Source organism: Nomascus leucogenys, chromosome 21 (assembly GCF_006542625.1).
Source record: "Nomascus leucogenys isolate Asia chromosome 21, Asia_NLE_v1, whole genome shotgun sequence".
Lineage (NCBI taxonomy): Eukaryota > Metazoa > Chordata > Mammalia > Primates > Hylobatidae > Nomascus > Nomascus leucogenys.
Genome location: NC_044401.1, coordinates 43,367,793 through 43,383,045, shown reverse-complemented (window position 1 = coordinate 43,383,045; position 15,253 = coordinate 43,367,793). Strand labels below are relative to the sequence as shown.

Genomic DNA, 15,253 nt, shown 5'->3' with positions numbered 1-15,253 from the left:
CTAAAGAACTCACTGCAACAAAACTTATAAAAGATTGAACAGAAACTGTACAAAGTAGCTCCCAGGCATTATTCAATTAATATAAAATCTTGCACAACAGCCTCTTGAGGGTAGACTGTCACTACTAATCATTTATCCATACTTATGCGGTAAGTATGCCTTGATTCTCAGCCCTATGGCTTTTTTTTTTCTCCTCAGAGAATCACACTGGCAAGTGGTAAAGTGAGATGTACAGGGTACCATTCTAAGAAAGCATCTTCACTCATCTGCAAGCTTTAATTGAAAGTCACAAATCTCAACTGAGAAAGCCATCTAGTCACATACACACATTTTAAAGCTGCCGAGCACCACCTTCCAGAAACCAAAGTGTCAGATCTGAGTTTCCCAATAGCTCTTCCTGGGCTGGAGTCATCTATTATACAAAACCAACTCATTATTTCTTTACATATGGGCACCGTCAATCTATTTTCCGACCTTTCATCCTCAACATCCCCAAATCCCTTTGAAGTCAAAGCATCAGTCATTTTTGTCAGGTGTAAAACACATAAACTGCACGTGCACGGGGATGCTCTGATGTTCACAATGTGTAAAAACTTGAACATTTAGAGATCGCTTAAATCCCTGGTGTTGCATAAAGGGCCTTGATAAAAAACATAAATATTTGCAAGGTAGCCTTTCCATATTTGTCGCTTTGGGGACGGAGGGTTCCTGAGTCAGAAATGGAATGCTAGCAACACTCTCACCTCACACAACCCCTATGCTGGGGCCAAGGGAGGCGGCTGGCAGGCCTGGAGCGCGGGCAGGCGCCGGCTCCCCGAGGAGAGACAGCGCGGGCTAGCGCTCCCCGACCCCTCACCTCTCTTGTCCAGGAGCCACATGAACGCGAAGCAGGGCAGGAAGCCGATGGGCCCCCACAGCACGAGCAGCGCGATGTCCCAGCTGGAGAAGCCGTAGGCCTGGCGCGCCGAGTTCTGGATGGGACCCCAGGTGTTCCAGACCAGGCCCTGAAGGAACGCCAGCAGCGAGAAGAGCAGCAGCACCAGCCAGCGGCGCCCGTACACCCGCCCGGGACCCGGGACCGCCGCGGGCAGCGCCGCCGCCGCCGCCTCCCGGCTTCTCCAGGAGGCCCCCAGCCCAGGCCCGAGCCCGGCCCCCAGCAGCGGCTGCCTCTCCTCTTCGCTGCTCCAGCGAGAGCCCATGGCGACGCGTCGCCCGCGAAGCCACTGCCGGGCGCAGTCCAGGTCACCACCGACTAGCCCAGCGCAGAATCGTCCGGAGCAGCAGGAGGCGGAGGCTGCTGTGGTCGCCCTCGGCCTCCGGGCCGCGCCTGGTGCGCCTGCGCGGCCCGAGCCGGGCCGGCGGGGAGGCGGGGCAGGCGGCAGGGAGGCTGGGGTCAGCCCTTCCCTCCGAGGGTGGCCAGGCAACACCGGCAAGAGGAAAGGAGCCGGGTCCCAGACGGAGGGCAGGTAGCGCCGAAAAGGCAGGGACCAGCGCGGCTGAGTCGGGGAGAGGGAAACTCCCAGAGAGGCTGTATTCGAGGAGGTTGGGCAAGGAACCCTGGGGTGTTTGGAGGAAGTGTCCAAGTTAAATCTTGTGCCTAATAAACAACTCAGTGACCTGTTAAATGATCTCACTTAACCTAATGCTTGCTTCTATTTTGGGCTTATTCTTATTTTTGTTGAGTTAGTAACTTCAGAAATTATAGGCGGAGGATAAGATTTAGGCGTAGTCGGTCCCAGGGGATTATCTCATAAAAATCACTTCTTGTGTACAATAAGTACTACCTATTTTTGTAATTTTTTTGTCTTACATATCCAAAGAGGAGATTCCAAACTAGCCAATTTCATTCATATATATGTAAACTTTTTTAACCATTTCGCCTGTCAGTAGGCGAGCAATAAAGGTATGTCCATCCAGTAAAGTTGGAAGATTTTTGCCCCAAAGATCCACCTCCAGTGATTATGATTTGACCACAGAGTAAACGAGAAGAAAAGTGTTGTTGATCTCTTCACACAGCTGTTTGTTTATTTTGGTATACAAATTCAGAAGCCTGACAGCTGTGGATTAGTGTCCTTGAAAACCTAAGTCAAGCAATTTGGCTTGTCTGGATCGGGAAATGAGTCACAGGGAACGCAATCACAGGGTTCTTTGCCCGAGGTTCGTGTTTCCCGGCAGCCACTAAAATCGGGAGTCAGGTTGCCACCAGAAGCGCAAGAGAGGTGTAAGAGAAGCGTGAGCTAGCCTCGCATTCCAGGCTGCCAAGAGCGGCTCGCGAAAGCTCACGGCAGAGACCCATCCCACCGCCGGAGCCCCACTAAGCGGCAAACCTTCCCCTAAAACTCCAATCCTTTAGGGTGGAGAAAAGCCGAGGCGGAAAGGAAAGATCTGACTAGAAAAGGAGAAACAGAAACGAAGCTAAGACTACAATAAAGAACGCTAAGGTCCGGGTTAGGTAAAAAGCGCCACAACTCAGACCACGTGTTTGTATTTCCACACCCGGGGTATCAAAACAAAGCTGCGTGGTCCCGCCCAGTATCCGTCACGTGACTTCCACGTGAGAGCCGGCGTTTCCGTAGGAGCCGGGCGGGAGTCGCCGGGGCTGCTTCCTGTGGTGCAGCTTTGGGTCCCGGAGTTTGGCCCTTACTCTGACCCCACCCCAGCTCCGCTCCGCCTTGGGTTCCGGCAGAACCCGCCTTGCGGTAGCCATGGCAGCAGGCTCCGAGGCGACCACTCCTGTGATCCTTGCAGCTGGGGCTGGAGAGGAGGAAGGTAGGTGCCAGGCTGAGGTCAGACCCTGAGTACAAACCCAATGCCAGTTGACTCTCGTGGCACCCCTCGTGGGGCCGTTTGCCTTAGCCCCATCCCAGTTCTCTCTGGCCTTGCATTAGACTGTGAAGAAAATTCTGTATTTTCTAGTGAGCGTGGGATTTCTCGAATTGCGGCATCCAGATTTTTGATCGTCGTAGGGTTGCCTACCAGTGCTGTTTCACGCATGGGGTGTTATTTTTGTTTTGTTTGGTTCTATATTTGCCCGTCGTTAGCTAAATAGGGGCGTTTTGAATGTTAGAGGGGATTAAAATTAAATTTGTGAAATTGAAGGCAACGTTTGAGATTAATGGAAGTTATCTGAGACATTTGTGAACAGGGATTATGCGCTTTTATTCTATTAAAGTGAACCCTGGTTTAGCAAGTGGGGATGAGGTTTGGAGGCCCATGAGCCTGAGATCCCTGTTATTATTCATTGAGTGATTGCACCGTGCAGCGCTGTGTTCTGAATACTGTTGGGGGATCCAGACACTTTTGAATATTTATAACAATACCTTTTCCAAAGGAGCCTAGACAGGAAAAAGAATGACTTACTATGTGGTCACTTGAACTATTCTACCAGTAGTACACTCTGTGAGGGTTGTTAGGAGGAGGGATCTCAGTGGGGAGAACATAAATCCTTCAAGGAGGGAATAGTTTGAGGTCGGCCTTTCTTTTTCTTTTCTCTCTCTTTTTTTTTCTTTTTTGAGACGGAGTCTCACTCTATCACCAGGCTGGAGTGCAGTGGCACGATTTTGGCTCACTGCAACCTCCGCCTCCCAGGTTCAAGCAATTCTCCTGCCTCAGCCTCCCAAGCAGCTGGGATTACAAGCGTGCCACCACGCCCAGCTAATTTTTGTATTTTTAGTAGAGATGGGGTTTCACCATGTTGGCCAGGATGGTCTCGATCTCTTGACCTTGTGATCCGCTGAGGTGGGCCTTTCTGATTGGATAAGATGGTGACAAACTCAGGGAGTGGTGCTGGGGTTCAGGAAGTCAGGGAGCAGAAAAGGATGGATGTATTTAGGGATCAAATAGTTTGCTGAAGGGGGAGATGCCCATTCCAAGCAGAAGAAACAAATTATAGCCTCCTACTATCTGACCACTTTCTACCAGGGAGACAATCCTTGACCTTCATCTATACCTCCATTGCATTGATCTTTCCATTTTCTATCCACTGCACCCCCTTATCCAGAATGTATGTCCTTCCTTTGAAAAATTCTCTTGTCCCTTCCTGCACTTTTTTCTGACAAAACTCTTACTCTAGATGGAGTCAATCTTTTGCCCTCTTTGTACCTGCACTCGTGCGCCTGAACTTTGCTGGAAAAAAGTCCTGCACAAATTGATGTCCGTATAAAGTGAAAATGGCCAAACTCTTGAATATTCAGTCAGTATGGGCTTGAGATCCCTCTGATCCTCTGTTTCTCTAGTGAGCCTACTAACTTTCTCCAATGACAAATTCCCAAACTCTATAACCTCTCTCTGCCTCTTTCTTAATTTCAGGTAATGACTTTTGCAAGTCAGGTCAATTCTGCATCTAATCTGTCTACTTTTTTCCTTTCACTATCAGACCCTACTTCAAATCATCCAGATTTTCTCACCTCAGCTACTACTGTGTCTTCCTGACTGACTTGTGTCTCTGTTTTCTATTCTGTGCCCCTCTATCCCTTCTCCATTCTGCAGCAAAAAGTGATTCTTCCTTATGTAAAATTCTTCAGCGAATTACATTGCCCTCAGAAGTTAGAATAAAACCCAGACTCTTAACTGTGGCCTGTAATAATCCTTGGTCCAGGCTCTGCTGATGTCTTTAGCAGGATCTCTTGTCACTCACCTCCCCTTTGGCTTTTCACATAGCTGGCTTAATCTTTAGGTTTTAAAGTATGTCACCACCTGAGACCTTACCAGACCAAACTATTGAAAACAGTCACTGTGATTTCTCTTGCACCCCCCAACCCTAGATGTTCTGGAATACAGCATCCTGCTTCTGTCATTTTACTTATTACAATCTGTAATTATTTATTTGTTTTTTCCATTAGATCATAAGTACCTTGAGGGCAGGACCTATGTCTGTTTCATTCACTACCATGTGCCCAGCTGCTAGTACAATGCCAGGCACATAGTTGGCACATGCCACATGTTTGCTGAGTGGATGAATAAGGGCACTCCATGCCAAGTCCAGAGGCAAAAGGAGAAAGCATGGCATGGTCCAAGAACTGAAAGAAGTTGGTGTCAGGAGTGGTAAGAAAAGAGGTATCCTGAAGGTTACCTTAGGCCTAGTTAAGGAATCTAGACATTAAGACAGTAGGAAGCCTTAAAGAGCTTTAGGTGAGGGAAATAACATGATTAAATTTGGTTGTAGGAAGATCACTTTGGCTGAAGGGTAGAAGATCGATTGGATGGAGAAAGACTGGAGGACAAGGTACTTAATCCCTTTGAGCCTCAGTTTCCTCCTCTGTAAAATGCATGATTATTGTGAAGATTAGAGTTAATATGTGTAGATTATCTAGCATAGTATCTGGCAGGAATTGGATATTCAAGAATGGTGACCATTTTTATTATTAATAGAAAGTGCCAGCCTTAGTAACTGATGTTGAAACTGAAAGAAAAGAAATTAGAGATGTTATGTAAGAGAATGAGAAAAATAAATATATTAAATAAAGTCAAGTGAAAGGGTCAGTACGTTCAGTACAATGATTAATACAATGGGAGTCATAGAAAAGTTCATTTTTAAAATTTTTTGTTTATTTTTTATTTTTATAGATACAGGGTCTCACAGTACAGGCTGGTCTCGAACTCCTGGCCTCAAGTGATGCTCCCACCTCGGCCTCCCAGAGCACTGGGATTTCAGGCATAAGCCACTGCACCCAGCTGAAAAGTTCATTTTTAAGCAAACTTATTCCATTATCAAAAAATATTTGAATGGCACATGGTAAACAGACCTTTTTCATGTGGTAAAGCAGAAGACAATCTTTGCCCCAAAATAATTATAAATATCATTTTTGGCAATAAAGACATAGATAAAAAGAACAGTAGTATAAGACATATCCTAAAGGTCAGATGTAATTAGCTGGGATATAATACTCAGTATGATACACATTAAGTATTTTGGAGGCTGAGAGAAGGAACTAATAGAAATTGGGTTGGTTTGTGCTTCCTAGGATAATTTCTTGAAGATGAGCCAGGTGAGGAGACTAATTCTACTAGAGTAGAAATAATGACAGAGAACCTGGGTGAAAAAGAGGAAGACTTGTATCCATTGAGTCCAGAGAAGAACAGGGTGAAACAGAAATGTTGAAGTGAAGAAGAGGAAAATCGTGGGTTTCAGTCTTCGCAGAAAAATAGAGCAAGGTACCACAAAACTAAGGAAGTAGAGAAAGGTACTGGAGATTTGAGAGTGAAGAAGCAGCCAGGCATGTTGGCGCATGCCTATAATCCCAGCACTTTGGTAGGCGAGGCAGGCAGATCTCTTGAGCTCAGGAATTTGAGACCAGCCTGGGCAACATAGTGAAACCCTGTCTCTACAGAAGATATGAAAATAAACTGGGCATGGTGGCACACGCCTGTAGTTCCAGCTGCTTGGGAGGCTGAGGCACAAGAATCGTTTGAACCTGTGAAGCGGAGGTTGCAGTGAGTTGAGATTGTGCTACGGCACTCCGGCCTGAGCAACAGGGCCAGACCCTGTCTCAAAAAAAAAAAGAGAGAGAAAAAAAAAAGAAGCTTTGGCATGGTTGCCATAGGGTTGCGGGTGATTAGGAGTGATAGGAGTGAGTCAGTGCTTGGGAGCAGGAAAGGGTAACCGGTAGAGGTGAGCATAAAATCGTGGAACAGATCACCTTGGTTATGCTTGATAGCTCATTCTACAGAAGTGGAGAAAACAAGTGCTTAGTTTCAATAAAGTTTTATACATTGCTAAAAATCAGGTATTCTTATACAGTTATTTTAAAGAAATACTTGTTTAGCATCATTTTATGCTAGGCACTGGACTAACCTCTAGGGAGATTAAAGTAAGAGGTTTGCCTTCAAGAATGTGATATTGTTTGTTTGAAATAACAGCTTAGAAATAATTAAAAACAAACATGAAACTACTTATTATTAATTAAGAATCAATTTAAATTCTGAATGTGAAATGTTACTCTCAGAATCATACATTGATTGAAGCATTCAGTGAAATTAAAAATTGCAGTTATTTGAGTGTGATTCTATCTTTCAAACTGAGGTTATTATATTTCTTTCTATTGGGCTGTTTTTTAGTTTTTAGTTATAGCCAAGATTATTCCTTGATAAAGAGAAGAATGTCGGCCGGGCGCGGTGGCTCACGCCTGTAATCCCAGCACTTTGGGAGGCCGAGGCGGGCGGATCACGAGGTCAGGAGGTCGAGACCATCCTGGCTAACACGGTGAAACCCCGTCTCTACTAAAAATACAAAAAATTAGCCGGGCGTGGTGGCAGGCGCCTGTAGTCCCAGCTACGCGGGAGGCTGAGGCAGGAGAATGGTGTGAACCCCGGGGGGCAGAGCCTGCAGTGAGCCGAGATCGCGCCACTGCACTCCAGCCTGGGTGAAAGAGCGGGACTCCGTCTCAAAAAAAAAAAAAAAAAAAAAGAGAGAAGAATGTGTTAGTAACTCTTCTTCCAGTGCTTCCTGAGGAAATATCTCATCTAGAGTTGTATGGAATTGATTTTCATGTAGAACTAACATTCATACATAACTGGATTTATCTTTTTCAGTTGGAGACCCATACTCACCATGTCATTTTTGTTCTCATTTTTAAAAGGGGCAAAGGGTGGAGGAGTTTAAAGAAAAGCAAAAGCCTGTGTTATCTCAAAAAGTAAAAAATTCCCATGTTAGAATCCATATGTAATTCATAATGTAGATAAAATTTTTAATTTCACTGAATGCTTGGTAATGAGTATCAGAGAAACAATACCATTTGTTTTATTGTGGTAAAAACATATAACATAAAATTTACCATGTTAACCATTTTTCAGTGTTAGTAGTGTTAGGTAGATTCACATCATTGTGAAGGTGATCTCTAGAGCTTTTTCATATTGCAAATCTGGAACTCTGTATCCGTTAGACAATAACTTCCCTTTCTCCTCTTCCCCTAGTCCCTGGTAACTGCCATTTTATTTTCAGTTTCTAGAAATTTAACCACTTTAGATACTCCATGTAAGTGGAATCATATAGTGTTTATCTTCTTGTGACTGGCTTATTTCAGTTAGCATACTGTCTTCAAGGTTCATCCATGTTGTAGTATATGATAGAATTTCCTTCCTTTTTAAGGCAGAATAACGTTCCATTGCATGTGTAAGCATTTTGCTTATCCATTCGTCAACAGACCTTTGAGTTGCTTCCACCGCTTAGTTATTATAATAGTGCTGCTGTGAACATGGATGTGCAGATGTCTTTTCAAGACCTTACCGTTGAATATTTTTGAGGAAAAGTAAGATAAAATAATCATTTATTTTAAATTATCGAAAATTCACTTAGGGGAGGCTGGGGTTCAATGGAAACATTTTGGTAGAAATTTTGGAGGTACGTTGCAAAAACCTTTAGTATTTGAGACATCATTCCTTCTAGTGTTAACTTCACTTAAAATATAGACAGATTTCCTTTTTCTTGCTTTGGTTTAAGACTAGTATTACTTTTGAATTTATGAGCCATTTTTTGAGGTAACGATAAGTTTTCTGGGTTAAATGGACAAGCGTTATAAGTGTTGGAGGATGGAAAGAAGCTAAAAGGCTCATGAACCCTTGGTAAGTGTCCAGCATGTAACTGTCTCAGGTGCCCAGCCTGAACTTCCTGCGTGTTCACTGCCACACCAAGCATTGGTATTGGTAAGGCTAGGTCATAACAGCCGCAGCACTAACGTTTGTGGTTTTTTTTCAGTGATAAACATCACCTTCTAGACCTTGAAATTCAAAGGTTTATGGTTAGCCATCATTTTACTGAAGCATTATGTTACCTTTCAGGAGAATTTTCTTAATTCTGACATTTTAAAATAGGGGCTACAAAATTTTAAGAATTTTCTTAATTCTGACATTTTAAAATAGTGGCTACAAAATGAAAAATTCTTTTTGGTGTAAGTTTTACCATTCAGTCTTTAGTACTAATCCAGTCGTTTTGTTAGATGGTACTTGCACGATTCCATCGGGTTTTTCTAACATGGCCCAAATGGTCATTATTTTTTGCCCTAATATCTACCATTCCAGAGATTTTAAACTCTCTTATATGTATATACAATAGTTGTTTGATGAAACACCATATATACACTTAGATGTATACATTCAGAAATAAATGATCTCACTGTGCCAGGACCCAGTTTTAAATTCATGCTGTATCATTATAGTGATTCTCTGTATTGTAATGTGTGACTTACTCTTATGTCAACTTCTGAAGGTTTTTAAAAATCTTTAATTTTTTCATTAAAATTATATCTGATGAGAGACAAGTTAATTTCAATTTCAAGATTTTTGTTATATTCTATTAATATTCGGAGTGTTCTGGACACATGGTAAATGTTCCTTATTCTTGTCTTAAAGTCTAAATCTCATACAAATCCAGGCCAGGTGTTAATTGACTGACCCCAGATAGTTGGCATACTCAGAGAAATTAGGTTTCAAATTATCTTGTACTTTACATTAATTTAAAAAAATTACTGAGAAGGACGCAATTTATTTTTGATGATGTTTCACTATCTCCAAAGAATTAGTTGTAACTGCGGCTGTAATAAATTGACTGGAGAACATCCTACATTTGGAGAGACAGAAAACTATTGCGTAACACCCAGATCACTAATCTGTTTTTTTTCAGTAGTTTCTAAATTATCCAGTTAAAAATTACTACCTGCTGCAAGTATAGACCTAAATACCCTTATCCTTTGAAGACTGTTGAGGTTGCTTCAGAATTTTTATAGCTCTTTGCAAAATATTTCTAGCATGGAATAACTGGGTGCATCCATAGGCTGTTTAACTAATACAGGGTAGCATTGCATTCTTCTTTAAAGGAAATTGTAACATTTAAATTCATTAATTTAATGGCCCAGTTTATTGTTGATTAAATTATCAGAAGCTAAATTGGTTTTATCTCACAACCAGCTGATTGTTTTATTTCACGATGGGCCTGAAATTCTGTAAATATGCTAATTTCCTGTTATGGTGAACATCCTACTACTCTGCTTTGCACACACTTCATAGTGCTTTCATTCATTTAGCAAATGTTTTGGCATTTAATATATACCAGTCACTAGGCCAGGCACTCTCTCAGCAAATTTTAGTATTGGAGGTCTCCTGTTAAATAATCTCTGGGATGTGTGGGATTTTTAGATCAGATAATTAAATTTTTTAAATTTAACTTTATGCTAAAGAAGAAATATTTACTTCTTTGTAGCTTTTTTGTCAAAACACTATTCATGTGTTACTGTCGCCTGTGTACATATTTATAGAAGGCTACCCAGTTATATGTACCCAAATATGAACCATTTTGGGAATAATCAAAGCCATGTGATCTATTGGCTCTAATGTAAGGTAAGTAGAATAAATAAATCGCTACCCCAAAGTAACTTGTGCTTCTGTTTTTCTCTGCCCTTTAAAGTTCCAGAAGCAAAATGTTCGAAGGTTGAATATTTTACAACCTTAGAACTGAAAGAATGCTACAGTGTATCAGACCAGCCATGATTCATCCAGCCCAAGCCACAGAACACTGTAGAGGGAGAATATGGTTATCCTTGAAAACGATGGCCTCAGAAAGCAAGGTGTTATACCAGCTGTGAATTAGTAACAGTCTTGACTAGAAGGGGTTTTTTTTTTTTTTTAATCTAAAAGGATTCAGGAGGTAGTAGTTGGTTCAGTAGCACAATGATGAACATATTTGCATGCATTTGGTTAAGGTTTGCGATTTCCTGGACCTTTCATTTGTCTCTCAAGAGGGCTAATCATTATGTCTGCTTTCCAGGCAGTATATAGAAAAGGATGAGGGCAAAAAGGCTGACTCACAACTTCCATATGTGCGTGCGCACACACACACACACACACACACACACACACGGAAATTTTATATATATATATATACCATATCTATCTGTCTGTCTGTCTGTCTATCTATCTATCTATCCATATTTGGCTACTCCTGTCTGCAAAGAAGTCTGGGAAATAAAATTTTTCAGTCACTCCTGTTGCCCAAAGTTCTTTTAATGAGGAAAAAGAGAATGAGTATTGGGTAAGTAGAAGTTAAAGAAAAAAATTATTCAGTGACACTTGTTAAAGCATGGTAAGGAACTCTATTCAGGACCATCACCATAGATATAAGGACTACTGTAACAGGGTCTCACAGTTGGGGAGAGAGATTGGGCCCAACTCCAAAGACAGCATGGGCAAGTGAGAATTTACAGCCAAGGAGCAGAGTCAGTGGATGAGAAATTACTAAGAGAAAACATCAGGGGTAAGGGGAAATCTGGCAAAACCAACTTAACAGGATTCTTGCTGAAGGCAGGCCAAGGTGATCAGATATCACCTGGAGGTTGGTTGAGGGTGAAGAACCTAATCAGATATCAGGGATGGGGGCAGTTCTTGCTAAACTGACTTAGCAAGGTTCTTTCCTAAAACTGGGTTTTACAAGGAAGTGCATAGATGGACCTAGCAGAAGAATCAAAGCCTGACTAAAGTTTGGCCAAGCAAAGAGTCTTTGTCACAGGCGACTAGCACTCCCTGCCATGAGTGCACGTACGTGCACATACACTCATGCGCTCCTCAAAACAATCCTCTCTCCCCGGAGCACATGTGAATGATTATCTATGAATTGAGCTTTCCTGTGTATCCTTTCAGGTTATATTTTTTCTTCTGAGTTTTTAGCCCTAGTTAAGTCGCACAGTCAATTCTCTAGAAATAAGATTGTGCAGTGGAAAGAGCACTGGACTTGGACTGAGGGGACCTGATAAATCTGGTTCCAGTCCTCTGACATCTAAGCTTCCATTTCTTCCTTCAGTTAATGGAAATGAATTACCGTCTCTGCCTTTGTTTTACAGGCTTCTTATGAGATGAGCACTTTTAATGTATGTAAAAGTGCATTGTAAACAGTGAAGCATTAAACAGTTAAATGTATGGTATTGTTATGATGCCTGTGTTCAAAATCAAACTACTCATCTTCCCAACAGAATGAGCTATTGTTCCTGACTTCTCTTAAGGCAAGTCACCAAGTCTAGACACTTCAGTCTTTTGGCTGCATCTGACTCTCACCCCACATCTCTGGTTGTAATAGCCTTTGATATTATTCTCTTAGTGTTTCTTCATCTTCACCATCTCTGACTTACTCACTGCCACCCCTGTTGTTCAGGCCCGTATCATACTTATCACTTGGCTATTGCAATAGCTCTCTGAGTCAACTTCAGGTCCAACTCTCCCTTCCCACCTCACATCTCTACATATTTCTAGACAGCCCTCATTTTTAGTGGATATAGTATACTATGGGATTGCCTTGTCATAATTTAGTAAATATTTTTCTGCTTTGGGGCATTAGGTTGTTTACATTTTTTGTTGTTATAGTGTGGTAGTAGACATTTGTGTGTGTGTGTATGTGTATGCTATACATAGCTTATGATTATTTGTTACAGTAAATTCCTATAACACGAGTTACTGAGATAATGAACAGTTCTTTCATTTTCCCAGTTGTTTCCCAAAGGATGATTCCAATTTATATGCCATGAAAAACAGAATACTATTTAACATGATTATAGCTTTTTATAGTATAGGGATCAAAATATGCCACCCCCAAATATGCCACTTTGGTATATTGATTATTTTGGGTAAAAGGCATTGAAAAGGCTGGGCACGGTGGCTCACACCTGTAATCCCAGCACTTTGGGAGGCCAAGGTGGGCAGATCACAAGGTCAAGAGATTGAGACCATCCTGGCTAACATGGTGAAACCCCATCTCTACTAAAAATATAAAAATTAGCTGGGCATGGTGGTGCATGCCTGTAGTCCCAGCTACTCGGGAGGCTAAGGCAGGAGAATCACTTGAACTCGGGAAGCAGAGGTTGCAGTGAGCCAAGATTGCACCACTGCATTCCAGCCTGGCGACAGAGCAAGACTCAAAAAAAAAAAAAAAAAAAAAAAAGGGACTGAAAAACAGCAGATGCAAGAAGGTCATTTTGAGCTCCCTTTTTCTTCCCAAAAGTGGGAGGTAAAACTTCCATGTCAAAGTTGCCCTCCCTGTACCAGGAACAAGGAAGACATTCTTATAACCAAAGATGGGTAATAAGGCTGAGAGAAATCTGTACAAACAAACCTTGCTAAACCAACCCTTGTCTTCCCAGTCACTTTTCCACAATTAACTGCACTCACCCAGCTTCTTTGTCTTGTCACATTTTCTAAATTTACTCTTTGTCCAACCTACTATATAGATGTTAAGCTCTGACTGCTTCTTTCGGTCTTCATTTTTCTTGTGAGAGCTCCCATGTACATGTAAAAAGTACTGAATAATGTTTGTATGCTTTTCTCTGTTAACCTATTTTACATCAGTCACAGCTAGAGACTTTAAGAGGGTAGAGGAGAAATTTGACGTTCCAAACAAGTAGTCTACAGCAAAACCTTAAAAACATATAATAAAAAAATGTGGATGTTCATTTTCATACACACAGAATCCAGGCACATCAAGACCAGGAAGATTTGGTGCACTGCAATATAGGTAATCTTGTACTTAGATTCATAGGCCTGTATGGAAGGATGAAGAACTTGAATGCAAAGTTGCTGTACATGTCAAAAGTGAAAAACACAACAAAAAGCAACCATGTCAAGGAAAAACAGAAAATTGTATTCTTGGTCACATAATGTTATCCTTTACAAGGCTCTTTACCATGTAAAGGTCACCTGAAGATAAACCAGGGGCTGCTTTTCAGTGAGACCAAGGGTGCCTTCTCTTTCTCACTGCACGCATTCCCTGAATCTTCTGCCTTTCCCTTCTAAGCATCCACGTTGCCCTCCTCATTTAGAATGATGACTGTGTAGAAGGTAACAGATTGTTCTCAAAATGTCAGCTGCCAAGGGCTTAGAGCCTGCTGACTTTCACTGAGGGCTTAAGAAGGGATTCCAAGTTTTTGCCCTTGTTTGAGAAAGGAGGCCAAACTGATTTAAGTTTTCAGTTTCTTTAAAAATAAGCCTTACCTTTAGACAAACACAAATTACTCAAGTTCTTTGATGATTCCTTCCCTATCCCTCTTCCTTTTATCATAGAGAAGAAGGTTGGGTGATAGAAGAATTTGGGTTATTTATGAATTTTTCTTGATTTTTGAATTAAGTGTAATTACAGATAAAGTAACTAAAATAGAGGGTTAGCTGATTGTTCTTGAGAATCATAAATATATGTTTTGAGAGTCAGAAAGTATAAAGCGTTTTTTAAACCTCCCCAAAAACTTGCCATCTTAAGATGTCTCTAAAAGAGAAACTTGCTTGTTCTTTTATTCAAAAAATACTAATCTTTACTGTTCTATCCAAGATTAATATTTTATGATTCTGTGAAATTTATTTAAATAGTAAGTTACAGTGTTGGTTTGTACAGCTCTTCTGTACTGTTTATAGATGCAGTTGAAACCAAGGATTAATATTGATTGCCATCTAAGTACATCTTTTATCCTTTTAAAATTGCAATAAAAATAATATTTCCCCTCCCAGGTTGACTGCTATATTGACTCACTAGTCTTTCTGGCATTAACCTGTGACATAACAAGTAGAATTGTGGCTGACTCCAGCAACTCTACTTGTTCGAGAGTAGTTCCCATCAGCATTTCTTACATAATCCTCTACTTAGGAGGTAGTATTTTCCAAAAAATCATATCTTTTAAAATTTGAAGATGTAGTTGGAAAGCCTTTTTTAACACTAAAGTTTCATTTTTGACATCGAATATTGTAAATATCTACCAAAATTTAAACACTTAAATTTTAGTATGAGAAAAATCATTCAAGAATTAGGTCTTTTCACCTGCCCTCGTGTTTATCATAGCATTATTCACAATAGCAAAGAGATGGAATCTGCCTAGGTGCCCACTAATGGTGAATTGGATAAAGAAAATATGGTGTGTATATATATGCCATGGAATACTATGCAGCCATAAAAAAGAATGAAATTTCCCTTGCAGCAACATGGATGCAGATGGAAGCCATTATCCTAAATTAATGCAGAAACAGCCAAATACCACAAGTTCTCACTTATAAGTGGGAGCTAAACATCAAGTACACACAGACATAAAGATGGGAACAATAAACACTGGGAACTTCAAAAGAGGGGAGGGAGGGAGAGGAGCAAGGGTTAAAAAACTACCTATTGAATACTGTGCTCACTATTTGGGTGATAGGTTCAATAGAAACCCAAACCTTGGCATTGCACAATATACCCATGTAACAAACCTGCACATATACCCCTGGATCTAAAAAAAGAAAAGAATTAGGTCTTTTGAGG

The 15,253-nt window shown here is 41.3% G+C and overlaps 2 protein-coding genes across 2 annotated transcripts in view; one reads left to right on the top strand and one right to left on the bottom strand.

Annotated features, from left to right (window-relative positions):
- The window catches only part of SLC49A4 (solute carrier family 49 member 4), an 83,289-nt gene extending 81,706 nt beyond the window's left edge, over positions 1-1,583 (bottom strand). The window contains exon 1 of the mRNA XM_030801768.1: positions 857-1,583. Coding sequence (XP_030657628.1) covers positions 857-1,199 — 343 coding nt within the window. The 5' untranslated portion in view covers positions 1,200-1,583. The remainder of the gene's footprint in view (positions 1-856) is intronic.
- Positions 1,584-2,554: 971 nt separating this feature from the next.
- Positions 2,555-15,253, top strand: part of HSPBAP1 (HSPB1 associated protein 1) — a 49,393-nt gene continuing 36,694 nt past the window's right edge. The window contains exon 1 of the mRNA XM_003275535.4: positions 2,555-2,769. Within this exon, the coding sequence (XP_003275583.1) occupies positions 2,706-2,769 (64 nt within the window). The 5' untranslated portion in view covers positions 2,555-2,705. The remainder of the gene's footprint in view (positions 2,770-15,253) is intronic.